The sequence below is a fragment of the Amphiprion ocellaris genome, chromosome 14 (genome assembly GCF_022539595.1).
Source record: "Amphiprion ocellaris isolate individual 3 ecotype Okinawa chromosome 14, ASM2253959v1, whole genome shotgun sequence".
Taxonomy (NCBI): domain Eukaryota; kingdom Metazoa; phylum Chordata; class Actinopteri; family Pomacentridae; genus Amphiprion; species Amphiprion ocellaris.
In genome coordinates, this window is record NC_072779.1 from 12,800,463 (window position 1) to 12,828,352 (window position 27,890).

The window sequence follows — 27,890 nt, forward strand, 5'->3', positions numbered from 1 at the left end:
TTCAATATAAATGTGAGGTTAATGGGCTGTCTTATGGACAGGCCAAAATGAGTTTGGTGACAAAGCAATAAAAACTAAGCTTTAAAGTGAGAGTATGTGAGTGAGAGTATGACAATAGTGCTCACAGCAGGAAAGAGTAAAAGCCCTGGCTGCAATAAGCTATGCAAGAGTGGTATTCTATTGATTAGAAATGAAAGCCTTTCATTGGGAAGAGCAAGAATGTGTTATTTCTTCTTTCAAAAGTTAGATATAGTGAACAAAAATATATTTTTAAAAAGATTTATGGATTCTCTTACTATTCTTTGTTCCAGCACATGCCATCTTCACAACAGAATGACTGTCATACAACAATCAAGGATGTACTATATTGTAAATGACAGTGGGCAGATGAACAATGAGGTCATAGAGCAGCAATCCCAGGTCAGTATCCAGCTTGTCCACAATTTGCATCATGAAGTGTCACACATCTGTGATGCAAATTACTGTGGTTGTTGATGCTGCTTGTGGAATGTTGTACCAGTCTTCCTGTAGGCCTTGGCCAAGTCGGCGTCCATCCAGAACTGTCTGAAAGAATTTCTTAGATGGCACATTGGGTAGCTGGGGACATTTATGTACCTGGCTATTGTTCTAACTCACATACCAGCAGCCAACATCCCATTCTTAGCTTTATCTTGTCATCTGTGGCATCGTGTCATTTGAATAAAGCTGCATTTTAAGGTGGCCTTTCAAAGTCATTAGTCAAAGGAGTTTCTGTCTACTGGTCACACTATCTGATTGGTGTGTTTTTAAGCCACACCTGATGAAGGTGTGGATTAACTCAATGGTCGATCATTTGTCATCAGTTTAACAGCTCAAAAACTTTTCGTGTCCAGCCATCTTAAATTAACATTTTCGCATTAGAACAATAGAAATCAGCAGGAAAATACAATTTGAGAGAGTTCAAAGCGCTGATCAAAGGATGTGTCACTAAAGAGTGCAGTGGCAGAGCATCTAAAGCCCCCCGTTTATCTAATGTGTGTTTTTTTGTTTTTTTTTAAAATTTGTTATATTACTTGTGTCATGTTTGATTTTATAATGCTTGTGATTTTATAATGGCTTGCTTCCTTGGCCAGGTCTCCCTAGAAAAATAGATTTTCATCTCAAGGGACTTCCATAGTATATAAATGTTAGATGAAATAAATATAAAAGAGGTACATTGCATGCTGTGTTTATATTTCTGTTCAAGTTTGTTTATTTTAAACAAGATAACACTTCTCTCTTTTTATTTTGCAAATATTCTGTCAAATGGGTCAAAACAAGTGTTAAATGTTTGAGTTTGGTGGATGAATGTGTTCATAATTCGAGTATTTCTGCATGTGCCTCTGAATAACCTTGAGATGTTTGATTTTTCTTCCTACAGTCTGCAGAGAAATGAAGTGAAGCTCGTCTGTTGTCTGTAGCGGCGTTACCATGGTGACCTGAGCTGCCGCAGCCGATCTGAGCTGCTATACTGTTGGAAATGCGATAGCCGGTTTAAAAATACGTTTAAAGCCACAGAAATGGACTTACCGGCTACATATTATGGGAAACTGGATAAAAGGAACCCAGTTATTTCAACTTTCAAACGAGATATTAACTCGTTTGTAGCACTAATGAGACAAGTAACTTCTTCGACCGAACAGGACAACAGCTCTTATGCTAAAGGGTAAGACGGTAAAAGTCAAGGTAGCATTAGCTTTATGGTAAATAGTTAGCTTAATGCAGCGTATTTCACCTGTTTCCCAGCTACTCTGTTGTACTTTACGTCAGAAAAAGTTGTTTATTTAGCTAATAATTGGCAACATGTCTACGTTTTGGACCGTTAGGAGTAGCAAACAGATAATACAAAGCTCTACTTTTGACTCCAGGTGTTTTAATAGCTAGCTAAAGATGTTCTGAAATCCCATCTTTCCATTACAGCAGTTGGTGAAACAGCTCAGCAAGTTAAAAGAGTTACAGACCAATGTGCAAGTAGAGCTGCTAATATTATCTTCATAATTACTTTGATACAGTGCCATACCAACTCTGAAACAGACTTCATATTACCTGCACAGGGAATCCATGATTTGCATGTGTACTGCTGCCAGGCTGCTGATATTATCCATTTTTAAATGACCCTGTTTTCAATGTGATTTTAATTTTGAAGGATTAAGATCCTCGTAGAGATATGGAAGAAGTACAAGCATCGTCTTCCTTCAAAGTTATACCAGGAGCACATGCTTCAGATTGCAGATTTTCTTTTTGCAATAAAGGTACGTGATAATAACCTAGATAATACCTTGCTGCAATTTGGATTCCCAAAGCTGCTGCAGATGGCCTTTCTAACTGCATTTCATCAAATGTCAAGTCATACAATGCATAATGATTTTATTAATCAGTGTATTTAGGGTAGTGAAAGGAGCCTAGTAACTGAGGGTTGCTATGGATTACCAGGATTTCCCAGTTTTTTCTGTATTAAGAATCTTATTTTTGTTTGCTATTCCTTGCCTCTTTTCCATCCACAGACTCAAACTGTGGAAAACTGTATGTGGATCTGGATCACTGAGCCCATGATTAGCCACTTTGGCTTTTCACTGAAAGACTATTTGCAGCAGGTGGCCAGCATGTCTTCTGCACAACATGCATTCACAGTTACCATTTCATCTTTCTTCCCTGTGCTCTTTGTTTGTAGTTGTACCAGCTGGCACTGTGGCAGGGCTACAGTCTCCACCTTTTGCAGTTCAGCTCAGTGAAAATAACTGAGATCACAGATGTGGACCACTTAATGGCCTGCTTCTTTCCTGAAGGTTTTGATACAGACCAAGAAACCTTTACCATGAAGGTATACTGTATTATGTGAGCTTATGTGCTGTGTGTGCGAAATGTTACGATAAGACTGTTCCCAGGTTATGATCGTTGTGCTTTGTTGTTTTATCATACTAAGAAGTTCTGACATATGGAAAAAGGTCAGTCATATTTTGTGATATTTGTACCAGAGCCTTGTGTGTGTGTGTTCACAGATTCTTGCAATGCAGGGCTGTGCCTTGTGTATATTTGAGCAGGAAAAAAAGCACGATATCCTCAGCGAGAAGGGGCTTTGCAAACTGCTGTGTGTGCTGAACTTCATTAGGATCATGATGCAGGCCTTTCAGCAACATGAACACCTCTACTGGCAAATATACAAGGGTATATTAGCACATCTTGAATATTTTCAAAAGAGCTGGAAAGAACTTTGTTTTTCCTTTGATCCGGAATTCAGGAAGAGCTAGTTGAGTTATCAGTGTGAAACAGGAAAAAAGATTCTTCATCCATTGTTTAAACTGGTGAAACATTATAAGATTCTACTGCATTTGATGTAGTGTTATAGAGCAGCTTCCTTACTGTATGTTGCTCTCTTTTTCTTTTTCATCTTATCCAGGTGCATCACACATTTACACCATCTGCCGCTTCTTGATGATGAAGAAGTGCAGTGCACAGGTATTTTTAGATAAATGTAACATAAACACTGCATTTCTTGTTTGAACTGTTATATATATCTGACGATTCATACACTCTAAAAGGAAAGGCTAAATGGAAGAGGGTGAGAAACAGTTTGTAACACAGGTTATGATTCAGAATGGCTCTCAAAATGTTGAAAGCTTTTGATGAAAAAGATCTACAACATTATACATATCTGAACCAGTTAATGTAAATTGTGCTTATTGTTACTGCAAAAGTATATCAGTTTTCAAAAATGATTTTTCTTTGATTCACTCACTTTTGCAGATTGATAAACATACAACTCTTAAGATTGAGTGAAATGAAATGAAATGTGTTTATATAGTAATCATCTCTTCATGATGCCTTATGCCACCATTTATGATCCTTTTTAGGCACTGGAGTACCTTCTGTGGGCAGGCATCAGTTTAGAATTGTCCATCCCTCTGATGACAGCCAAGTATCTGCCGTTGATCATCACGCTCTACTGTGCCGTCTGCCACTGTTACTATGACAACCAGGCTGAGGTGCAGGCAGAGGTGAAACACGTCTGGTGCATCTAGACACCTACAAACACACAGTCATCGACACATGCTATTGGCAGTCTGATCTAACAAGTTATAAATACTAACCGACTGTCACCTGTTGTTGATCTGTCTGCTGTTTTCTGTTTGCCAATCTGCTGTTAATTTTTTTAAAGAAGGGATTTGTACAAATGTATAGTTTGATTTTTATCAGTCTGCTGTGCTAAGATATTGCTCTTCCAAACACAGACAAAAAATATCTGTTTCGTGCTTGGCTACAGTAAAACAAAATACAGATGACATGCTTATTGTGCATGGACATTAAAAAAAATCTGATTCACCTATTTAAAATCACACTAAAAAGGTTCAGAATTATTCTGAAAGTCTGATTCCTCCTTTATGGGTCTGCTTGTGTGTCCTTCAATGCTTTTAGGAATTTGCCAGAAGAGCCCTTGGAAAAATCAATGAGCTTGCAAAGCTGGAGGAGCAGAGTGAAGTTCCTGCCACCAGAGAGACTCAGAGAGCTTACAGAGAGGCTTCTGTCAAGGCATGAGACTCCAGTCATTGACATAAGCTCTTAATATGGTTACTAGGATTAGATGTTAGAGAGTTAAGATCACCTCTTATCATCACTGTGTTTCACATTTCATGACAACTTAATGTCATGACAGCTTACATTTTGACTCAGTAGAAGTGTCATTTGATGTCCAGTCCAATCATGAGCTGTCATCCTTTGTTTGCCTTTACATTGTTGATGTTAATGACGACATTAAAGGTGACTCAGACCTTTTTTTTTCAGCTGGGTGCTATGGTATTCAAGCGAGCAGTGTTTGATGGCAGAAGGAGACCCAAAGTCACATTCAGAATGAAAACCAAAATCATCCTGAAGGACATACCCAATGTAATAATTTCAACGTAATTTCTACTTTACTGTCATATTCGTTGTTTTATCTCATCCTAAAATGTTCTGTCATTTACGGGCATGGTCAATATAGATGACAGACATTGGTAACTCATATTAAACTGCATTTAATTGATAAAGAGTTGCATTTTTGTTGGATTTTGGATCAATTTAATTTTCACAATTTATATTTGTTCATGCACCTGATACTTTCCACCTGGGGCACCTTAACACAGAGCTCTCTGCAAGAAGTCTCTGTTTTGATTATATGTCAGCATAAATCTATTTGCTTATATGATGAATATTTTAATGAATTAATGCCATTCTTGTAAGATTACTTGAAAATGTATTCCTATCTGTTTTTACTGTAGGTGCCATGGCCTCGTACTCCAACAGAGCGCATTCTTACAGGCCTGTTTGACAGCAAGGCAGGACAATTTTTTGGTATTCTGGAGGCTCTTTGGGACAGCACCACGCGCACTCTACAGATGGGAATGCCAGATGACACAGAAAAGCAGGACGTGTTCTCGGAACTCCTGTCAGCTGGCATCCGTATATTATCTGGTTAGTAAAACAAGCATGGAACAGAAAATACACTGTAGTGATTACAGTAAGACGGAAGGAAATCTTCAGGTGCTGCAAGTGCTTTGTAATGCTTGAAATGTAGCTGAATATTTAAAGTTAGGAATTGTGAGACTAATATTTTTGTATGTTCATGCATGTGAAGGATCAACAGATTCTGGTGAGAAAAGGTGTGACGATCAGCAGTGCCTGTCTCCTGTTGTGCTGACACCAACCTCAACTCTGCTGGATTTAGCCATTATGGGCAAGTCATGGTTTTCTTTTTTTCCTCATATTGCATTACTCACAGAACTGTTTATCCTGTCCTGCAATGTTTTTGTTTTGTGCAGTGGTTTACAAATCAGCGTGATGCAATGTGACATATTGTGTTACTAGGAGAAAACAAGGTGCCCATCATGTCAGCTGTGAGGTTCATCAAGCTGTTGTTTCAATACAAGCAGCGAGAGGCGTTCACTGAACTTGCCCGAGAAATGCAGCGGGTTTTGTCTGTGAGTAGCACACAAGCAACTGTAATTGTCATTACTCAGACAAGGGGAATACAGTAACTTAGTTTTCCCTTGTGTACTCTGGTGTTTCCAGTTGGAGTGTGTTCTGTGTTTCTGAATGATATTATGTTTTGTTGTTGATATGTCTTTTTCTGTCAGGGTGTGGAAGGGCAGTCATTCAGGAAGGCAGAACAAGAGCTTGCTTTGCTAGACAGTTTCAACATTCTGCTGTCTTCCCAGAGGAGCCATCCAAGAGAGGACAACAGGAAAGATGGTACCAATAATAAAATTGTGCCACATATGGATGATGATTTAGATCTTTACACCTCCAAAGTTAGCTGTAAAAAATGAATGATATAAAGCTGGTTTGTTGATAAAGGAATCTTGTTGGTCACGTATTGCTGGTATCAAAATAGATTTGTAGTGGTTGCCTCAAACAGAAAACATCTGAAAATGGAAACATAAATGGGACCACTGGTTATTATTTGATTGTTTTTGCAAGGTTTTTTCACATTTATGAGTAGTAACATAGTTGGTTGTAGTACAATATAAGCTTATATGCTATATTCATATGTATTTAATATTATAATTGATAAGCTGGTAATCAGGCACTTAAAATTTGGTTGTAGTTACTTGAATGCTTCACATAGTAATTAAAACTAATTAACGCATTACCTGCTTTATGGTGTTTCCACAGACAGACCAAAGTCTTCATTCCCAATGAGTGATGAGCTCATCGCTCTGGTAGATATCTTGCACAAGTCTGTCTGTGGATCTGCTCTGGTAAGTTTCTATGTTGTGTGTACGTGTTTGTGCTATAATTCAAGGATTTGGGAAGGGGTGTCAAACTCATCTTCAGAGGCCACATACAGCCCAATTTGATCTCAAGTGGGCCAGAGCAGTAAAATCCCAACCTATAAATAGCAACAACTCCAATTTGTTCTCTTTGTTTTAGTGCAAAAAAGCACATTCTGAAAATGTTCACTTTTAATGAACTATCTTTTTACAACACATTATGAACAACCTAAAATTTCTGAAGAAAAAGTGCAATTTCAACAATATTATGCCCTAGTTCATCATTTACTCATGTGCAGTACAACTTACAGATCCCAGAGTGTCTACAAAGGCACAAAACATTCAGTCACATGTATCTGGAACTGAACGATTTAATATTTTACTTTATGGTATATAAAACAACTTATCAAGATGTAGGAATTATTTTAAATTTGCATTCATTTCCTCATCCGTGTACTAATCCCAACCACCTAAACGGACACACCACATCATACAAACTAAATGGGAACTATTAAGGAAGACGGCTGAGTTATCCTTAATAGTGCCTTGTAAATGTATAAAATTTATACATAAAAATACATAAAAGTTGTGCAAGTACATGAACAATAGAATTACACCAAACCAAACCATTTTGTACTAAAGCTGCTGACTGACATTGTATTGCTCAATATTCATTGTCTTTAAATATTTCCACAGTAAGGATTCATTTTCTTCTCTGCAACCTTTACACTTTGCAAAGTCTGGCCGGATTGGACCCTCTGTCCGGCCGCTTTTGGCACGTGGACCATGTATTTGACAACCCTGGATTCGGGAGTAGGGCTTTTTTGTGGGCTTTTGGTGCCTATTTACGCAATGTATATAACACGTGTGTGTCTATGTAGGAGGTGCAGCCAGATGGGGACCTGGTTTTGGATATTGTGTTATTTGTGTGGGGTAAAGTGAAGGTGGTGAGACAGAAGGATACGCTGCAAATCCCAGAGTTTACACACTATCGAGAGAAGGTAGGTTATGGTTATGATATAATATGTATTTATAAAGGTAAACATTACTGCTGATCACATTCATTACGTCCGTTTTCATGAATGCAATATTTGAAATCAATTGTAGCATTGATTTTGACAGGATAAAATAGACATGAATATTCACTGTTCTGTTCTTTTGTATTTGCTACTATTTGTCAACATGTTTGCAGTGGGTGTGGTGCCTGTCTAAGCTGTGTGAGGTGGCCTTTGCTTGCGACCTGGCAACAGTTGACTGTATAGTAACGGCAGAGATGATTCACACATTTGGGACTCTACTAGAAAATGCACATGAACATTTTAATCAAGCAAAATGTCAAGGTGAGGAATAATTTTTTGACAATTGCCTCTGTGGGAGAACAGAAATTCTTCAATTTTGTACGTCTTGATTATGAACAATCACAAACACATGCACACATCATGTTTTCCATACCATACGTGTGAGAATAATTTCATGTCTTATGTCTAGCAGATTGTGCCGCAGACCATAATGATGCAAAGCTAAGCTCTTTGTCTCCTCTTGAGGTAGGTGAATGAATTGACTGTCCATGCAAAACTACAACATTTATTGCAATATTCTATCTTAGGTTTGTTTGTGTGTGTTTTCAGAGTTCAAGTACAGAGTTGTTTCGGAAGGTGTGTGAGGTGGTGAGGAAGGGTCTTGAAGCTTTGGCAAGGGGTTCAGCTACACTACTGCCACATGACAGATCAGCAGTCATTGATTCTGCCTTCATGCAGGTAAGTAATTAACCTGTCCAACACACACGTAAAAGACGCTGGAAGTTCAGTCTGATATTTAATCGTTTCATCTTAGGATGGAATTGTCAGAATGGAGCTCTTCAGAAACCATAACTGGATATCTTCTTTTTCTGGTAGAAATTTAGTTTTATCAATGCCTCAGCTCCCTCCATATCTCCAACATCACCAGAAGAGGGAAATGAAGAAGATAAAATCAATATGAAGGAAAAAGAAGAAATCAAAGCAAAGACAGAATCAGATTTTAAAGATTGTCGACAGACTCAGCCCACACGCATGTTTCTGCTTGCCAAAGACCTTCATCTAGAGCTAGACATCATGTACCACAGGACATCCCTCAAGTTACTGCAGCTAAATGCAGGTCAGATTTGCTGCTACACTCACAGTTTCACTCACTGGTGATTTTTCAGGAACTAATTCTTCTGTAGCCTCTATTGAGATTTTTTTTTTTATCAATTTCATATTTAGAAAGATAGTGAAATTTCCTGAACTGTCAATTGCTGTTAACAGAAGTTTAAATGTATGACAATAAATAATCCAAAAGTCATATCTACCCAGAAGTGCCTAACTGTAGACAGACACAATGGCTCTCAATATGGTGGTTTGTCCTGACAGTTTTTTTTGTTGTTGTGGGTAGTTACCGAGTCTGAACTGTTGAATCGGATCAAGAAGAACAAGGTGTCCAAAGCGCTCTTCCTGATCCAGAAAGCCTTGCCGGTGTTCAAAAACATGGAGCTAAATGGCAGCAGCAAAACCAAAAGTCTACTAGAGGTAACACAAGCACATTCACAATTTTTATATACACTCATACATATGCATGTAATGAAAAAACAATATCTATGCTCATCTGCGAACATATACATTGTATATTTGTTTGAAAATAGATTTGAAATATGCTTTCTTATGAATTATTTATTATTGTTTTAAAAATGCTATACAATTGTAACGTATTTACATTAAACCGGTGTCCTGGTAACTAATAATTGTTTTCTGGTCTATAAAACATCAGAAATTAGAAAGCAAATGTCTTTCACAGGATTTTAAATGACACACAGTGACTGAAGTGAGCTTTTCTGGACTGTGATGAATATTTAACTGGTTTGTTCCTGTGTTCTTGATAGGAGGCTTCCACCCTGTTAGAAAAAGCAGGACTAGAGGAGAAAAAACTGTATATGTCCACCATTCCTAAGACTCTGGCTGAAAATGCAGAAAAAGGAATGAGGGTGGAAGAAAACCCTCCACCTCCACCTATTCTACTCTCACGCAGTGACCACTCCTTGACCTTTGCCCCAGCACCTTATAACTTGGCAGAAAAAGTAGGATTTGCTTTTATGCTATTATCTTCCTAATCCAAAACTGAACACATTGAATCTTTCTCTTTGTACTTTTGTTTCTTTCTAGGTGTGCTGGTACCAGCTTTGCGGTCGAGTAGCTGAGGGTCTTAACTGGAAAGTCCGCCTTGGAGACTTCAGCCTGCCAGGAACTGGAAAAATGGTACAATGTATTTATTTCACAGAGGAACGTTAGGTCAAGTGAGGCACATTTTTGCCACAATTCTTTGTCTCAATGTATATTACATTAGGCGTGACATTTATTCTAGGTACCAGCAGTGTATGGAGAATGTGTGCTGAGGGTGGAGGGGCTGGAGCCCAATCAGAAGTATGTGTTTGCTGTTGCAGCATACAACAGAGAAGGCAAGCTACTAGGAAACACAATAGGGGGGACAACATTACCACTGTTGGCATCCCTACCTGTACCTCTCCTTGCTGCATGGGCTCATTTAGCTCAGGTACACTTCACACTAGTCCAAACTACTACCAAGTACACAGACAGAGAAAAGGCAGCATTATTCATGTAGTTCTCTTGACTTCTTCTTCAGGTGGCATTTCAAACGGAGCAATACACCATAGCAAAGAGGGCCTGCAGGGAATTGTGGAGCCACTATACGTACCCTGACTGTGGGTCCCAGAGCACAGATGATAGATTTGCTGCCACAGAGTAAGGAGGGAAACAAATACGCTCCACACATGTCAAGCCATTGAATTTGTCTTTAATTTGCATTTACTTATCTCCTTCTACTCTGTCCACATTCATCATGATGAAGGTTGCGTAAACAAGCCCTGCACTGCTCTTCTCCTCACCTATGCCAGTTGTTCCTCATCTCCATCTTCATTGAGACAGAGATCAACATTCAGCAGGGATCTCTCTATTCTGACTCATTTAGTGACAATGGACCATTTATCTGGGAACAGGTAAAGAAATTGATCTGGATAAGTAATAATGTAAGTACAGTTAGTAAGCATTTTTCCAAATTGAATCACTGTCTGGTGCTTTCTGGGTAGTGATCATAGTTAGCAGCATCACTCTGTGAAAGTCTATGTCCTTTTTGTTTTGCTTGTGTTGAAGTGAATGGAAGTTATATCACAAATACATAAATTATATGTTCTTATGTCTGCAGGAAGCCAGACTGGCAGAATGTGAGCGAATGCTGGTGGCCATGGACTTAGCAATGTGTTTGAATGACGATAGTGGTGCTGTGCAAGCTGTAGTTAGTTGCTATGGCCTCTTGGCACCTTTAATCTTCCATCAAATCACTTGCGACCCTGTGGTGAAAGTATGCAAAACTTAATCTGTGCAAGTGTTAACAGTCGAACACAATACACACTGTAAATAATTAATACTTATGTGTCTCTGCTCTAATGTTTAGGTGCTAATTAAATGCTTGACCATTTTGGAGGAGAATTCAGGTCTTCTCAAAAGAAAATGGGCCGGAAACACTTCGCAGTCATTTATGCACATGATAGCCTGCATCACCTACTATCTGTCAAAGGTGTGTGTGTTAGTGTTTATATACAGTTTATACTGGTAAATGTCCAGTGGTATTCAAAATGTTGTCTGTGTGTGCTATTCTAACTCTTAACTGTTTTTGTAGTAACAAAAGTCACTTCTACAGAACATAAGATTGTTTTGAAGCATTACATTTAAAAAACAGCTGGAATCATATGATATAGGTCTCATATTTTCCAGTTAATTTCCTGGAATCTTCCCTGATAATTTCCTAGAAAATAGCTGGTATTTAATTATTTATTACTAGGATATTTCCCAAAAAATGGCTGCGTAATTTGGGACTAAGGTTAAAGAAAATGCAGAAAGTTATTTGGTACCCCCTTGTTATATTCAAGTTTTTGAGGAATAAATGAAAAATAGTTCATAATGAAATCTCAATGTCAGTGTAGGAGTTCGCGACTAAATGAAAATCTAAATTTTGATTGATTTGAACTGCCACACATTCACTTGGTCATCTTTAAATAATAATTTGATTGACATTATGTTGGATATTGTTTAAACTGCATATTTACCTGTAATTGCATTGGATTTACTGCTAAATACCAGCTAATGTTTAGTAGATTTTCAGGAAAGTTTGTTATAAATTAGCAGGGAAATCTAGTATATCACAGATTCTTTAGCAGAAATTACTTTGGTACATTTTCCTACCAGGTTAAATAGAACTTGTCACATAGGCATGCATGTATGCACCTTATTTATTCATTACTTTGTGCTGACTTTGATTTAAATTTTATATATTTAGCAGTGATTGCAAATGTTATCCAGACAGAAACCTTGTGCAAAGCCATTTGAATATTCATATCTTCTTGACAGGCCTTACGTGTCCTAAGAAAGCATCAGATGGCTGCTGTGGTCATGGAGTTGGGTTCCAAGCTACTCCAGGAGGTTCATGATGCCCAGCAGCAAATAAGCAGGCTTGCTATCCAGACTGAGGGTGTAAGAAACAGTGGAAAAGTGTGTATTTATTCCATGATTTCATGGTCGCTCTTTGTTAACAGACATTAGTGAAATTTAATAAATACAACTGTTAAGTATTGTTTCTATTTTTACACATTTCTAGTTCTGTAATCTGTTTGTGTGTGTGTGTGTGTGTGTGTGTGTGTGTGTGTGTGTGTGTGTGTGTGTGTGTGTGTGTAGTGTACGACAGTAGGTCAAGCAGCAGTGAAGGGTGAAATGAAGATTAATCTTCAGTTAAAGGCACTGCAAAGGAAGAACAAGATAAAAGTTGTACCAGAAGTAACTCTCACCACAGACAATGGTAATACACAGACACGCTGGTTTCAGTACCTATAAAAAAATGTAGGCATCTTATAAATGACAGCTTGTTTATAACGAGAACTTTACATTACTTTGTTTAAAAAAGGATGAGATGGTGAGCAACTTTTATTTCAGTGCTTTAAGCAACTCAAGAAACCAGTACTCACTAATTTTTTCTAAGCTTCATACTGAATACAGCACCTTTATTTACAGAGGTTTCAACGTCATTGCCTGGCTGCAAGGATCCCGCCATACTGTATGATCTGATCTCCAGCAGCACATTAAATGATGCCTATCAAGAAGGTAAGTGGCATACCCTTGCATGCCTGTTTTAATGAATAATTGCTCTTGTTTATTCACACCTTTGTATTTGCATGTGTTCTTTTTAGTGATGAAGCTCAAGCGCATGCCATATTTTACCGAGTTTGCAGCACTGCTGCTTCAGAGAACCATGGAAGAAGGCCACATAGACCTTGTGTTAAACTGGGGTCAAAACATGTTTGAATTACTTTCCAGGTACATATTTATTCAACACTTCTTCAATGATTTAAAAAAAAGGCTAAGTTTAGGATTTCAACAATTATTTGCTGATGTTTGTGTGTCATTGTTGATCATTGTTGTTTCATACTCCAATGAATACTGGCATTATCGAAATATTATACAAGTCATAATTGTCGGCCTCTTTATCGTCCAAAGTAGCTGTTTTCTTCACACCTTAAAGACTGTGACAGTTTGGGAATGGTCTTGTCTTTGTCAGGCGTGATAAGGCCATGCAACTATCAACAAAATCCGTGGATAAAAGCAGCCAGAGTAAAAAGCAAAGTAGTATTCAGGCTCCCAAGGAAAATGAAACACCCCAGGTAAACAAAAAGACATGTGCAAATACACGTAGGTACACAGTGGCATACAATATCTTGAACTTCTGTGCTATGTTAAACACATGCAAGTTACCCCTTGGTTGTCAGTGGAGTCGAACTCTGGTTCAATTGTAGTGCTCAAAATACTCAGATAACCTTATAACACCCATAATTTGCAGGCAATTGGAACAAAAACAAAAAATGTAATGTACATTTTGTTGCTAATTACATTTTGCACTAAATAATATTCACACTACTTGTTGCTTCGTGTTAAGATGAAACACATACATATAAAAACCTTGTACTGCTTTTTAACACAGAACAAGAGCGTGCCTTCACAAGCTGAAAGAAGAAAGAAACTGAAGCAGACCATGCCACGCAGCATGCTCCAGAGAGTGAGAACTAACAGGTACAGTTATGTGTGTATGTGTTTATCTCTGTATTGAGGATGTCTAGTGTTGGTATGTAATTATATACGTCAGTTCACGTAAACACATGTTCACTGGACTTCTTTCTCTGTGTGTGTGTAGGGAGATGCAGGCTGTAGAGAACCTGCTAACCAAAATGTCGTCTGTGGTGCAGCGACAGAAGAAGCAGCTTCAACTGCGGGGAATATGCTGTGGGGAGAGACCGTGGAGAGCTCGTCTGAACTACCTTTTGGCTCAGGCACACTTAGCAGTGCTTTATCAGGGCCTGGACCAGCTGTGTGGTGGAGCTGTGCACAGGTTCACACACATACAATACCAACTTCTTTTCCTTTTTGAGTATTTTTTGGTGAAATGTTGGTTCACCTATGACAATAAGTGTCCCAAGAGGGTACTAGAAGTGCATGTGAACACTAAGAGACACAATTTGCTATAAATATAATATAGATAATTCTCCATATACTTTATATTTATGTGTGTATATCTGTAACTTTATATAATTCTTGTGTTTTGCTTAGGTACAGCCAGTTCACTCCCTTGTTTTTCTCTCTGGCCTACTCTGGTGTCCTTTTGCGGAGGAAGTTGCAGCCACAGCAGTCTTCTAAAGATGAAGTTGTCTTGGAGAGCACCTCCTTGCACTCCAGTGTCCTTGATTACGTGACAAATACACACAAAGGCAGGAACAAAAAGGAGGGTAAGGAAAATGGTGCACCGAAAATTTTGGAAAAGAAAAGTTCTCTGGTCTGTCTTAAATCACCCGTGTGAACCTTTTATTTAGCAGTCCGAGCTGAAGACTCTGCCACAGAGGAGAGCTGTGAGGAGGGTGAAGGCTGCTCTCAAACTGTGGAAAAACATATAGAGACACCGAAATACAATGTTGCCTTTCTCTTGGAATCACTTAACAAAGCTGCTTTACATCTTCGGAGGGCCATGGTACTGTAGACGCATCAATGGACATTCACTGACACACAAATAAATGACACCTGACATGCAGTAAAAGCCAGCCTTTTTGTATAATTGTATAAAAAAACATGAATCTTTCTCACAGTGTGCATATTCTGATATGTGCAACATGTTATATGTGTGCTTTTCATTTTATTTTTAATTATTTGTATTATATTGTATTATATGCGTCTGTTTTCAATCTTTTGAAGGTGTTGGCCCATCGTGGTGGTCACTGGACCACTTTGCAGTATGTGTGTCAGACTATGTGGGACCAAAGTTGCAGAATCACTCTCCAAGTACAGATGACTGATCAGCCTGAAACTCCCTCCCCCATCACAGCAGAGCAGCTGTACACCATCTTTACTCCGCTACTGGTGCTGGCTGCTGACCTCATTATGGATATGTTGAACAAACTAGGGGTCAGTGTCACATACTGCTATTTATACATGTAGCTGCTTGTCAAAAACTCACAAAATTGTAAAATCAAAACTTGTTGTGATATTTAAGCACCGAGTGGTATGGTTACCATAGTTTATAATTTGTCATCTGAGCAAAAACAAATTTGCAGCTCCAAAATGAAGACACAGTAATGTTTGTGGCTTTCATCTTTTTTGCTACTAGCTGTGGAGTTTGTATGACAGTGACTTGACTGAGGAGGAACTCGAGTCCAGTCTCCACTTCATAGTGCCACTAGATGACAGCACCCAGGTGGACCTGCGTTGGATTCGCACATTGGTGTTGTACACTCTGGAGCGCCTCCATGATAGTGGCAAATGGGAAAGCCTGGCCCACCTTGCCTTACTATTCAATTCATACACAAGGTGAATAAGACAGAGTTTACACAGAAAAATTTAGAAGGAACAGGGATTAGCAAAGATTAGTGGTAGTTTCTTCATCTTTTCAGTGTTGAGACTTTAGTTGCAAAGAGGAAGCATCAAGCATAATACATTAAAGAAAATTCAGTGAGGTATACAGAAATCATTTAAGTGTTAAATGAATATTGTGGATTTTTAAACAGGCATTAATTTCCTGACAGGTCCAAAAGCAATAATTCATCTAGGGCACTATCCCAGAGTATGTGCCAATGGTTTTATATGCATGTTGTCATTGAAAATGAATTAAATAATAATAGTAATACGATGGTCTTTTTGACAAGAGAGCATGAATGACCCAACCTTTGATCCTCTCTGTAGAAGTGCCTGAAGTGCCTACAGATAAAGGTGATATACTTGAACATATCCAAAAGGAAAATTTGCTTTTTCTATGATTTATATATGAAAAAATAGCAGCAAATGAGATCTTCGTGGAAAAAGTATGGCCTCAAAGGATAGTATTTTCCTCTTTATCAGAAATAGCTTCATGTAAGCACTTGCAAAATTATCCACCAGTCTTCAACATCGGCTTGCTTTCTATGTCAAAATGTCAGCAATTTCCATGGTATGCTCTAATTTGTTTTATGTCTTTCTCAGGGAACGTTATTCCTTGATTGTAACTCCTCTGCTAGTTCATGCTCAGAGGAGACTGCTTGAACGAATTGGTACTCTTGGAGGACCTGCAGTACCACAACCACACCATGTTAAGACACTGAAGGCCACTGGCAAGGAGGTAGCATGCACCCACACACAAATATGTTTAGATGTATGATACTACAGTCAAAAACAAAATGTAGCGAGAAAAACCAAGCAAATACAACTGTTATATACTTTTGAGCTGTTTGCAAGATAAAGGGGAGCTTATTTGTGCTTGTTAGTCCTGGTGAAAGTGCAATAACTACTATATTATTGTCTTTTGTGTATGCTCATGCATTATGTAGTGTACTTTATGTGCATGTATGTGGTGCTTTGTTTTCTACCTTTCAGGTAACTTACAGTAGTTATGCAGGCTGCCAGCTTCTCAGTGGATGGACCCCTCAGTCTGCACAGCAGCAAGTGCCTATTGACAAAAAAGCAGCACTCTCAAACTCCAAATCTCAAGAAACAGCTGCATTGAAAGGTTTGAATATCCAAACAGCTTCAGTTGCACAAAAATAAAATGTCTGACAGATATTGGTCACACAAATATTTGTTTGTGTGCAGTAGTAAACTGGGACGTCTACCCTCCAAATATTACAGAATAGCATTAGTGGTAGAATAACAATTCCAAAATACTGGGTTTTGAATGGTGAAAAATTACCAAAATGTTACGCAAGATAGAAAGGACGAAGGCCAAATAAATACGTATAATTTGTGTTTGGATAGTAATGTTTTCATTTGTACATGTCATGTGTCTAAGGTGGGGAGATACAACGCTCCATGTCCCTTGTGTGCGTTCCTCTGGATGTGGAAGACTCACTGAGCTGTTATCGGCAAGCTCTTGAGAAAAGAGCTCATTGTCTTCAGGTCTTCCAGCATAGTCGCTCATTAGTTTTTCTACTTCTGGCACACACACAGTCCTGTGAGTTCAGTGCTTCTTGAATAACACACACACTCTCTCATAGAATAACTGTTTCAATTTTTTTACTGTTTGCTCTGCTTTTTCACATTTTAAGGCTTTTTGACACAGTTGCAGCCCTGTCACAGCAGAGGTCTCAGCCATTCAGCAAGCCTGGTGGATTTCAGGACCTTTGTTATACCCACTCCGAACCTCCAACCTTGTGACCTGATGGAGGAGGACTACAGTACTCCAAATGCTATCTACAGCCTCCCCATCAGCCCTAAACACATGCAGACTGTCACTGCTTCATACTCCACTTCCATAAGTGAGAACACAAAATGCATTTAAAGCACCTAGAGAGACTTTAATAGCACATTTAACATTAACAAAATAAGTCGTGACAAGTTGTCATTTGGTTGGACACTGGATACAGGGATGTTTTACAGATGGGAGTTGCAGCAGATTAAATGACATGGCATAGGATGAATTATGGGACTCAGGTTTTACTGTTCCTTCCATGTTAATTCAACTTTTCTACAGAATATATCCAGGCTAACGGTCATGACTCTCTCAGAACTTTGGCATTGCATGAAATGGGAAACTTACAGTTCTACAATGGAAATACACGGTAGGCTAACTGTTTTGCATGCATACATGTGTGTGGGTTGAAGCAAGCCATTTGCCTTTTATTGTATGCAATAACTGGCAGGTATACAGCAAAAATATCTAAGTTGAGTGTGTCATAATTTCTCTTTTCATTCTTGTAATAATATCATTCTTACCTGTGTTTTATCTCCAGCGCAGCACACTCCTGCTGGAGTAAAGCTGTAGACTGTGCCTTGCACAGCTCAGGTGCTGTAGAAAAATGGGATGGTATATCCTTTGAAGGCGGTTCTATGCAACAATCCTTAAAACAGGCTGGCATTTGGGGATGTCTACAGGCTGCTGTGCTCACTGCTAAGATAGCACAGTAGGTTAAGATTTAACATTGATTTGATGTATGAGTAAGTATGTGTCTTTAAATCACACCTATTCTTAAGAGATATGTTTTGATCTCCAGGTATATCTTAACCTCTGATATCAGTCAACGGACCAAGTGCTGTCTCCTATCTGTTCACCTCTTTAAGGTAATACTTCTAGGGGATGCTAATGTCTCTTCTCACATACGGTCCATACTTTTTTACTTTTGTTACATAATGCTCCATTCAGGAAATGATGACAGGAGAAATTTTTGCTCTTAAGATTGGGGCGCATTTTTAATTTTATGGGTATATTTGTGTATACATTCATTCTGACATGCTTGTGTGTATATGACTGATTTCCTTAGTGTGTGCTGTGTTGCTCCATGCGTGAACCCCAATCCGACCTCCAGTATGCGTCCCACAGCATTGGCGATGAACTGCTCCCTGGAGTTGACCTTTTTTGTGAACCAAACAGGGTTCACCTTGGCACCACTGTAGCATGTCTTAACTTTGTTTGCCACTGGCTTTTCACCACAGGCTACTGCATTACGGTACACACGTAAACACTGTCTCTCTGCCCTCATTTGGAATTGCAATGCATAAGATGAGTAACTGGCTTCATGTGAGGTTGTGTTTGTAATTCCAGCTGCTGCCCATACTAGCCCTTTACCTACATTTTGTGGGGACTGTGTGCCGAGATGTACAGCGTACTGTTGAGGGCAAAATACTTAAGGTCACAATTTTTATCTTCTCATGTATTTTCATGTGAATATTTTTTCTCTTGTGGTGGAGTTTTTAATCTGGGTGAGTCTTTTCTGCAGATGCGTGTCCTTACTGAACTGTGTCTGTTCACTGAAGCTATGAAGGAAGCACTTCAGCTCACACAAGGAATAGGTGTCCCTCTGCCATATGGACATTACGTCTCCAACGCCAGTCTCAGAGTATGAATATCTATATTTTTGTCCAGCTCAGTGAATTTTGAGTTTTGTATTCTGACGTTGTCAGTGACTTGTAGTGACAGTCATATGTCCCTGACTGTCCTGGTACTTGTGTATATATATATATATATATATATATATATATATATATATATATATATATATATATATATATATATATATATATATATATATATATATATATATATATATATATATATATATATATATATACACACACACCCACAGAGGGAGAGAGAGTCTGTGTCTGTTACCTTTAATTTAATTTAGGCATTAGTCTAAATCTGCCAATTTGTTCCAGTGCTGACTCTGAACAGAAATACTGAAAATACTGCTTGTGTTTAATTTTAATAAATATTTTGCTTATCATGCAGCCTTTGAAGACATTCTACAGCAACAGGTCTCTACTGGACAATGTGGAGGTACTTCTTATATATGATTTCTGTGGATATAGGGCCATTTCATCAGTGTAACTCTCCCAGTGTAGGTGCAAAAGTAAATCTTACAGTGGAAGGTCAAAAATAAATTTTTAAATGGAAGAACCATACTACCATAATTTATAGGGATCAAGAACATCACGGGTCCACCCCTGCCATTTGGGCTACCCGTCACATTAAAAACATAGGTCATAATTATCCAGAACTAAAAATCATATACATATACACACAAACACACTCTTCCAGCACATGACAAAAAATGTTATGTTGACCTGTTCTCTGTCTTCATGATGCACTTTTGTTTGGTGCAATAACATATATGAAGTATGGCTATTAAATAGCAAGACTGGGTTAGTGTAAGCTAAACCACAGCATGAATGTGCAAACCATGTGGTATACACTGATTAATGGGGAAGCAACCTCTGACAGTTTCAATCTGCTTGATTTATATACAGTTTAATTAAACAAAATTGGTTTGCATTATTAGTTTCATTATTTAAATGCCACACTGCACATATTCAACTAGATGCTCACTTAACTTACCTAGTTAACTGGTTTCGTCTGGATGTAATCTGTTTGTATGTGATGCTTGTGTTTAGGCTTTGGAAGAACTTGTAAACTGTGATTTTGCTCCAGAGGTCCGCACTCTGTATGGACCCACAGTGTGTGTCAGATTCAACCTAGCTCGTACTCAGCTAGTCCTGGCACTGACAAACTCTGTACGTGGCCATCCCATTGGAGGTAAGCACTTCATCTTTCTGTTAATTATGTCGGTTTTGTTGTGTTTTTGTGTGTTTTTAACCAAATGTTTCTGCAGCTTATAGAACTGCATTATGTTTGAGCAAATATACCATTAAACTGACTGATGATGCATTTAATTTGCATAGTAACATGCTTTTGTTCAACCTTTTCCACATCTTCAGTATCCACAGGATTTATCTGTGGTCTTGAGATAAATATGCTATTTATCTGCAAGATTTATTATTTTGTGGTTCAAATGAAATTGTTAAAAGTCACTTTACATGTTTTTAATCCATATAATTCTTTTGCATATACCCTAGCATGTAACACTAACCCTATTCCATTATATTTCTCATTATTATTATAAAATGTATGTACCATGATTTATTTGTGTAATAAGTGCTTGCATTCAATTTACTCCCAATTAATTATTATATATTTTTAAAAGAGGCACTGTTTATCAAACAGCTTTTTATGCTGAAAGTGGAAATTTCTTTTGAATTCTGTTGAAGAAGAAGCCAGAACAGCAAGTTGTTTCGTGAACTCAGAGCACCACGAGCAGGACACACAGGAGACTGAGGGCTCTTGCCTACAGACAGTGAAGCCAACAATTCTCACTCTTCATACTGGGAAGGAGGAATTAACCCAAGAAAGAATTGAGGTAAGATCTAGTGAGGTTATTTTTTATTTTTAAAAAACTTTCTTTATAAAATTCTTTCTTGATGAAATTGCTTTTCTTTCCAAAAGCCTGGTTCTGCTGTTCACTTTCTTTAGTCTTTAATGCCATAGTCTGCTGTCAAAGAAACATTCTAAACAGCTAAGAGAATGTTTTGCAGAAACAAATCTGACCACTCAAGGTGACACTAAGACACAGCTTACCTAACTGAGGTTTTGAAGCAAACCATTTCAGTGCTGATGAACACAATCCCACAGATGACAGACTCTCCAATGACAGGCTTTTGTAAATCAATCACAATAATTTTACATAATTTTACTTTCTTGCATCCATTTTTTTAGTAAATGTTTTCTTAAGTGATTTGCTATTTAGTGTACTTTCTGCATTTACCACTTAACATTAATGGAATATTTGTATATAATTGTCATCTCCTGTGTTGTAGTTCCTTTTGCTCGAAGGAGCATCCTCCTTGTTACAATCCATTTCGCAGCAGCTCACAGCTCAGTCCTGTAGTGAAATGGAGAACTTGGAACTGACAATAGAATTCAATCTTCTAAAAGCAAACCTCTACCTACAGCAAGGCTATGCTGCTCTGAGGTACAGTGACCTCATGCATGTCTGTGTGTGTATTAATATGCGTATGTTTGTACATCCCAAGTATCCTAAACTTTTTAATGTTCTCCCTCAGCTCCGAGATGGCAGTTTCATCTCTGGTCTTGCTGCAGACATCTCCTGTGCTTGTTAGAGGATCCAGTGAACAGGTAGCACAATTACTTAAAATAGTGGTAAAATCAAAATTGTCCATTTTTGAATCAAATTGAAGCACATGTATAAATAACAGACAATAACATAACAGTGGTGCCTTTAGACATCTTAGCGCTTGATATGTTATACTGTTATTCTGTAACGATGTGCATTGAACCATATTGAGCCAGTTGAATGGTGATTTGTTGTACATGGTGTATATCTGTGCATGTTATTGTGTGTGTTATTACTTGTCTGTAGTATGCCAAAGATAACAGTGTGTCAAACACCCTGCATGGAGACTATCCCAAAGCTGTTGAGGCAAGGGAGAGAATTGGAGTTTCTATGTGGCTGCGCTGCCGCTTTGCTCTGATCCACAGCCTGGTTGCTGATGTGACTGGCACTGCTGCTCTTTTCCCAGGTCTGTCATGTGTTTACCTGCTCTTCCTTTATACCCTATATAAGGGATGTACTGTAGTCTAAAACTATTTGATTAACATCATGTGGATTACAAACATCAAATGAAGTTAGTAATCGTCATCTAACCTAAACTAATACTGGATGTACATTTGAAAAATATAAACAAGACAACTTTATGTTCATATGTTGTTTAGAATTACTAAGTAATCAAATCAATTGCTGCATCTAGGTTAGTGAATTACTAATAGATGCTACACATCAGATTTGTATGTGTGTGTGTTTCATGTGGGTGTATCTTTTAGGTAAGAACATGAATGAGGAGGTAGCGCAGTTGTTGCAGGAGGGTCTCAATGAATGTGTGATATGGGGAGACCACAATACTCAAGCCCTACTGATGGTCGAAGGTGCACAATTGGAAGCATTGAGAGGCAAGACTGATGACAGCATGGCAATGCTGCAGGTACACAACATACACACACATACTCAGAAAACTTTTTTTTCATTTTTGTGTAAATATTTCCGTTTGGATTTCTAGATCAGATATATTCACAGTAAAAGGTCACATTTCCTTGGCATTGGTCACCACATTGTTGCCAGTGCAACGCAGGATAACACATATTGCTGTTTAACTAATAAGTCAGTGCTGAAATGATGGATCTACAAAGCGAGAACTTTCTTTTCCACTTATGAAACACCAAAAACGCAGTGCTAAGGTTTGTCCCTGGATAGCTACACCATCATTAACATCTTTAGACGGTCCTGATGTGTCAGATCCATATCCTGTGTTGTGTTAAACGCAGCTCCACGACCATTATTTCTGTTGTTGAATGGATAGGAACCTACTTAACAAGTCTTTTCATGTGATACTCAGCTTGTATAGATGGAATACTGTAAATGTTGCAGAGTGGATAAGCTAAAGAGACTGTCGAGCTAGCCAGGAGTCGAACCTAGAATCTTCTGATCCGTAGTCAGACGCGTTATCCATTGCGCCACTAGCCCTACACGTCAATGACTTTGGTCACCACATTGTCGCGACTGCAAGGCAGGATAACACATATTGCCATTTAACTAATAAGCCAGTGCTGAGAAGTGATGAAATGACGGGTCTAGCCAGAGAGCAGGTTTGATCATGCAGGAAGATGAGACTGACTTGCGGCAGTGTGGCCCAGAAGTCAGGCAAAGTGGCTGAGTTTAGTGGTTCTTCACGCAGGTATACTTGTACTTTTTTGCGTTGCAGCATATTTCCTTCTTTCCTGCTCTGTCATCATCAGACCCAGAGGCCTGAAAAGTCAACACTTAATGCAAAACACTCAACACAGTGTTGAGCCAGGAGCCAGCACACATTTGCTGACACACCTTCCACACCATGACATTGTCCTACTGTACACGTCACTGCACATAATTCCAGGAGAAACAACAAGGCGCGTATGAAAAGGGATGCCCCGTGTGAGGCTTGAACTCACGACCTTCAGATTATGAGACTGACGCGCTGCCTACTGCGCCAACGAGGCCCAAAAAGTGCAGGAAATGCCCATATGTTTTTGCTTGATGTTTGTTCTTCCTTCTGCATCCTACACCGTGTCTCTGTAAATGTTGTGCCTGAAGCTGGGACAAGCAGGAAGGTCCCAAAACAGTTTTTGGAAACAGACTATGTCATGGCCACTGTCCATCAGCAAACAAGTGCAAGAACAGAGCAGCAGGTCTTTGTGTGCGGTTGACTGACAGCAAGGCTGAGCTGCACACAGAGGGCACATTATGAAGCGTGCGCTTGGACTGCATTCACACAAAATCCCACAATGCGGCACCTTCCCACAAGGTTGTGCAGTGGTGTGGCCATGTATATTTGTCCTTTTGAAAGTAACCAGTGTGAAAAAAAACTCCAACTAAGTCTCTACTTTATTTTGTCTTCTCTGTCAAGTTATTCCTTCTCAAACTTGCTTGACCACAGCCCTTCTGTCTGAATTTTGATGCTACGATCTACCTGTTTACACGTATTGTGTCGTTTTTCAGCAACATAAAAGCATGAAGCTCCACAGAGCTTGCCGTGACCCGGATTCGAACCGGGGTTGCTGCGGCCACAACGCAGAGTACTAACCACTATACGATCACGGCAGCTTGCTTCTCTGGTTGCTCTGTTGTTGTGATGGCATGTTATGAGCTCTGAATATCAAACTTACTGGTATGTTTTCTGCACATGCTTCTGAAATGATGTGTGTTAAAACACAGTCATGTTCCCCAGATGGTTTTTCAAGCACTGAGGTGTGCTAAGAAGAAACAATCTGTTTTTTTTTCATTGCATCCAGAGAATGTGTGACGTACAAACTCATAACTCTCAGAATAGTAGAAGACTGGTGCTCCTTCCTTCCTTTCATATTTGTCTCGACATGTAGCAGCTTGACAAACATGGAAACAATTTTTTCAACTGTAAGTGTTCTATGGCCAGAGTCAGTCAGCAAGCAAATGCAACTGAAAGATATTAGAGAGCCACCAGAATCTTTCAAAAAATAGTGAATGTATAGTAGGTATTCATAATAGGGACACCTCCATCCAATGGTGCTTATACCTTGTGATTTTTCCAGGTTTTTTATTTTACAGCACTGAAAAAAACTTACAATTAGGGAAGGAATGCTTCCAATGATTGCAAGTGACAGATTGAGATGTCTCTTTGAAAACATGCAATGTTAATAAATACTAAACGATTTCCCAACCTGCAGTTATTATATTACCCGTAGACTGAAACATTATCCATTCAACCATCCAAAATACACACTGAGCCTAGAAATGTTTTGGTTTCTCAGTAATTTCAGAGGTTTCAATGAAGTATACATATAGTGTGGTTTTGAGGTCACAAACAGTGCCCTTAGTTTTTATATGTTTGTTAATTTGGCTGATATAAGGACTGAATGTGGAATGAATTAAAGTAACACAGTGCTGCTGTTTTTTGTTTGTCTCTGCATATGTGTAGGAAGCAGTAAACTTGCTGTCAGGACAGACATGCATGCCACCAGGGTCCGTTGTTACTTTAGCTCAGGCCACTTTGCTGCTCAGCGACCTGAGAGGAGCACAGAGCACCACACTTTTCCGGCTGACACAGAAACTACTGATAAAGCAGGTACTCAAACCAAAGATTAATAAAGCACAGGTATAAATACTGTGAAAACCTGGTTTTCTGAAAGAAAGGCCAAACTCAGACTCTTTATTTCTTTCTTTCAGCTATGTGTTTTTGGTCAGAGTGTGGTGTTGGTTGACGGAAAACTGTGTTTCTCTCCTCCTGGACCCAGCAACATCTACCTACCTTATCTGAACATACTGAACCAGACAACTTTGCAAACTGGTAAATGAAGAATTTGACACCTTTCACACTTATGGCTTTTTTGGTGGGAACAAGATAACAAGCTTAGAGCGACAGTAGTACTAGCAGGCTGACAGTTACTCCTCAGTATGCCAGCATTGTTACCAGGCTGATGTATTGCAGGCTGTTTTTCACACTCACCATCTGAGTTTTGCATTTTTGCATGCTAGCATTTTTCATCTATCAGTTCACATAGCTGAGGCTGATGGGCATGTTATGAGTTTTGAAATTGTTTGGGCATAAACAACATTGCGCAATGTTGAAGTTCACCTGCTGGTGTTGCTGGAGGAAAATATCATGTAATTAGGTTATTAGGATTCATCATGTTGAATGTCTGTACTACATTTCATGGCAATACGTCCAATAGTTTTTGATTTATTTCAGTGCAGACCAAAGTGATTGACCTACCAACCGACTGACAGACAGTGCAATCTCTAGCGCTTTGCTGGTAGAAACACAAAGAAATCAACATAGTCTGACATTTAAAATCCCAACATTTCTCTCGAAATTGACTCCACATAAATGTGTTGAACATTGACTGCATAGTTATGCACTAAATCCATCAAGGACGTGGATGATGTCCAAATGCTTAAATGCGAATTAGTGCTATTTCTATTATGTGTGTAGTATTTTCTCAGTTAGGTGATTAATAATTTGGCCTGTAAATTGTCACAACAGTCTGGCAGCTTTTCTTAGAGTTCATTGCGATATATTTTTAAACTAATTACTTTGAAAAGTGGTCCAAAACCCAAAGATATTCAATTTTATGTCATGGACAACCAAGGTGTCCATCAGTAATGTCCATCTGGCCTCCTTAAAGTAGTTTTTGTAATTTTTTCCTTGAAAAATGCTGAAAATCTTTTGTTAGAAATAGTCTGTCAGCTATAAATCAAATGCAATGCAACACTAATTGTCATTACATTACTTTTTCTTGCACTGCACTGCAGGTTGTACCCTGGATCGTGGTACCATGGAAAGGCCCATCTCTGTCCAGTCGTCACAATCCACTTCCAGGCAGAATCTGCACCAGTTCAGTCAGACTGAGAGAGATTCTCAAGCAGCTACCTCTCAGAACAATCCAAGCTCCTCCAGTCCTGAAAGACACTCATAAGATGTAGCATTTGGTACTGCTGTCTCCTATTCATATGTGCATATTGAGACACATAGCTGGATGCTGAAATGGGTATTGAGCTGTTTAAGGCTGTTTATAGCAGGTCGGTGTCATGAAATGCAAATAATATGTGGACCTGGAGACAGTGGTTACAATTTGATAGGTTGAACTATGTTTATGTGAAGACAAACTCTTAAGTTTTCATTGTCTAGAACTGAAAATAGTGATGTTGATTCTTCATAATCTATAGGCTATGCACATACTTTTTGTCATATTATTCTTTCTCCCAAAAAGAAAGCAAAATAGTTGGGATTAAAAAGTTCTTCAGATACCAGTTAAACTCGCAAGCAAACTGGCATTTAATAGTGTCTGTATTGATAGATTGTATGTATACTTTTGATCAAATAAAATCTAAACTGTAGAAAGAGAAATAAAATTACTCTGTTGAAAACAGCATTGAGAGTTGTGATTGGATCATATTAAATGAAGAAAAGCTGATCTGCTTTACCTTAGTTATCCTGTGAATACGGATGTCTTGACATATAATATTCTTTTTTGTGTGTGTGTCATATTGTTAAGTTCATGTCTACTTCCTTATGTATTTAGTTTTTTGTCCTCTGTTCTGCTCTCCTTGTGTGCCTCTCAAGTATTTTGGGCTGTAGACCTGCACAGATCTGATCTGTGATCTATTTGTTCTGCTTATTAGTCCAGTGTGCATATGTCTTGTTTGTTGTCTGTCTTTTTCCCCTTTAACATCTCACCAAGTCGTCAAAGCAGATGGGAGGGTTGCCATCTCTGAGCTTGGTTGTATCCAGTCTCTTCCTCTTAAACAGGAAGCTGTTCCTATTCACTGGCATTAATGAAATTAAGAAACAATAAAATAAAATCCTATAAAACAAACAAATATGATGTATAAGATGCAACATAGTATACATAGAAATATAAACAAAGCTGGCTCATAGGATGTCCTTGAAATTTTTTTTTTTTTTTTTTTTTTTTTTTTTTGTAGTTTTAACCCAGGTTCTGAACATGTCAGGTTAATCTCCACAATTAATAGTGCAGTGGCATGTAAGGCCTAATATTTATTTTAATCAGTAAAAGTTGTATTTTATACATTTTTATTGGCTGTTATTCCTTAAAAATTCAATTCCTGAGATAAATCTACACTGGAAGTAACATTATAGGGTCTTAAACTGAATATTTCAATGT

The 27,890-nt window shown here is 38.5% G+C and overlaps 1 protein-coding gene and 3 non-coding genes across 4 annotated transcripts; 1 reads left to right on the plus strand and 3 right to left on the minus strand.

Annotated features, from left to right (window-relative positions):
• Positions 1 to 1,438: 1,438 nt before the first annotated feature.
• LOC111580655 (cilia- and flagella-associated protein 54) lies at positions 1,439 to 27,125 on the plus strand. The gene is made up of 57 exons (XM_055016968.1): positions 1,439 to 1,684; positions 2,165 to 2,270; positions 2,690 to 2,839; positions 3,018 to 3,183; positions 3,416 to 3,474; positions 3,870 to 4,013; positions 4,432 to 4,545; positions 4,798 to 4,899; positions 5,271 to 5,463; positions 5,627 to 5,725; positions 5,857 to 5,969; positions 6,126 to 6,240; positions 6,664 to 6,749; positions 7,643 to 7,762; positions 7,954 to 8,101; positions 8,250 to 8,305; positions 8,390 to 8,518; positions 8,657 to 8,897; positions 9,174 to 9,307; positions 9,658 to 9,852; positions 9,938 to 10,030; positions 10,137 to 10,325; positions 10,416 to 10,534; positions 10,641 to 10,788; positions 10,995 to 11,150; positions 11,244 to 11,366; positions 12,197 to 12,319; positions 12,521 to 12,641; positions 12,854 to 12,943; positions 13,030 to 13,156; positions 13,398 to 13,500; positions 13,818 to 13,906; positions 14,028 to 14,222; positions 14,441 to 14,616; positions 14,701 to 14,855; positions 15,077 to 15,286; positions 15,489 to 15,688; positions 16,337 to 16,472; positions 16,727 to 16,859; positions 17,139 to 17,300; positions 17,395 to 17,604; positions 17,820 to 17,907; positions 18,079 to 18,249; positions 18,340 to 18,406; positions 18,607 to 18,792; positions 18,888 to 18,974; positions 19,063 to 19,182; positions 19,575 to 19,622; positions 20,237 to 20,378; positions 20,891 to 21,039; positions 21,497 to 21,651; positions 21,743 to 21,815; positions 22,060 to 22,219; positions 22,521 to 22,678; positions 25,184 to 25,330; positions 25,432 to 25,552; positions 26,518 to 27,125. The coding sequence occupies exons 1-57, from the start codon at positions 1,539 to 1,541 to the stop codon at positions 26,679 to 26,681; spliced, it is 7,710 nt and encodes a 2,569-aa protein (XP_054872943.1). The 5' UTR covers positions 1,439 to 1,538; the 3' UTR covers positions 26,682 to 27,125.
• Positions 23,145 to 23,217, minus strand: trnar-acg (transfer RNA arginine (anticodon ACG)). Its single transcript has one exon. It is a non-coding gene; the product is annotated as a tRNA-Arg (tRNA).
• Positions 23,657 to 23,729, minus strand: trnam-cau (transfer RNA methionine (anticodon CAU)). The gene has a single exon. It is a non-coding gene; the product is annotated as a tRNA-Met (tRNA).
• On the minus strand, positions 24,259 to 24,330 carry trnah-gug (transfer RNA histidin (anticodon GUG)). Its single transcript has one exon. It is a non-coding gene; the product is annotated as a tRNA-His (tRNA).
• Positions 27,126 to 27,890: the final 765 nt, after the last annotated feature.

What these genes read in the sequence shown, in the direction of transcription:
- LOC111580655 (XM_055016968.1), top strand. Translation starts at nt 1,539, where the DNA reads ATGGACTTACCGGCTACATATTATGGGAAACTGGATAAAAGGAACCCA. An exon ending in AGGCTGAGGTGCAGGCAGAG is followed by an intron (nt 4,014 to 4,431) that starts GTGAAACACGTC and finishes CAATGCTTTTAG; the next exon opens with GAATTTGCCAGAAGAGCCCT. An exon ending in ACAGCATGGCAATGCTGCAG is followed by an intron (nt 22,679 to 25,183) that starts GTACACAACATA and finishes GCATATGTGTAG; the next exon opens with GAAGCAGTAAACTTGCTGTC.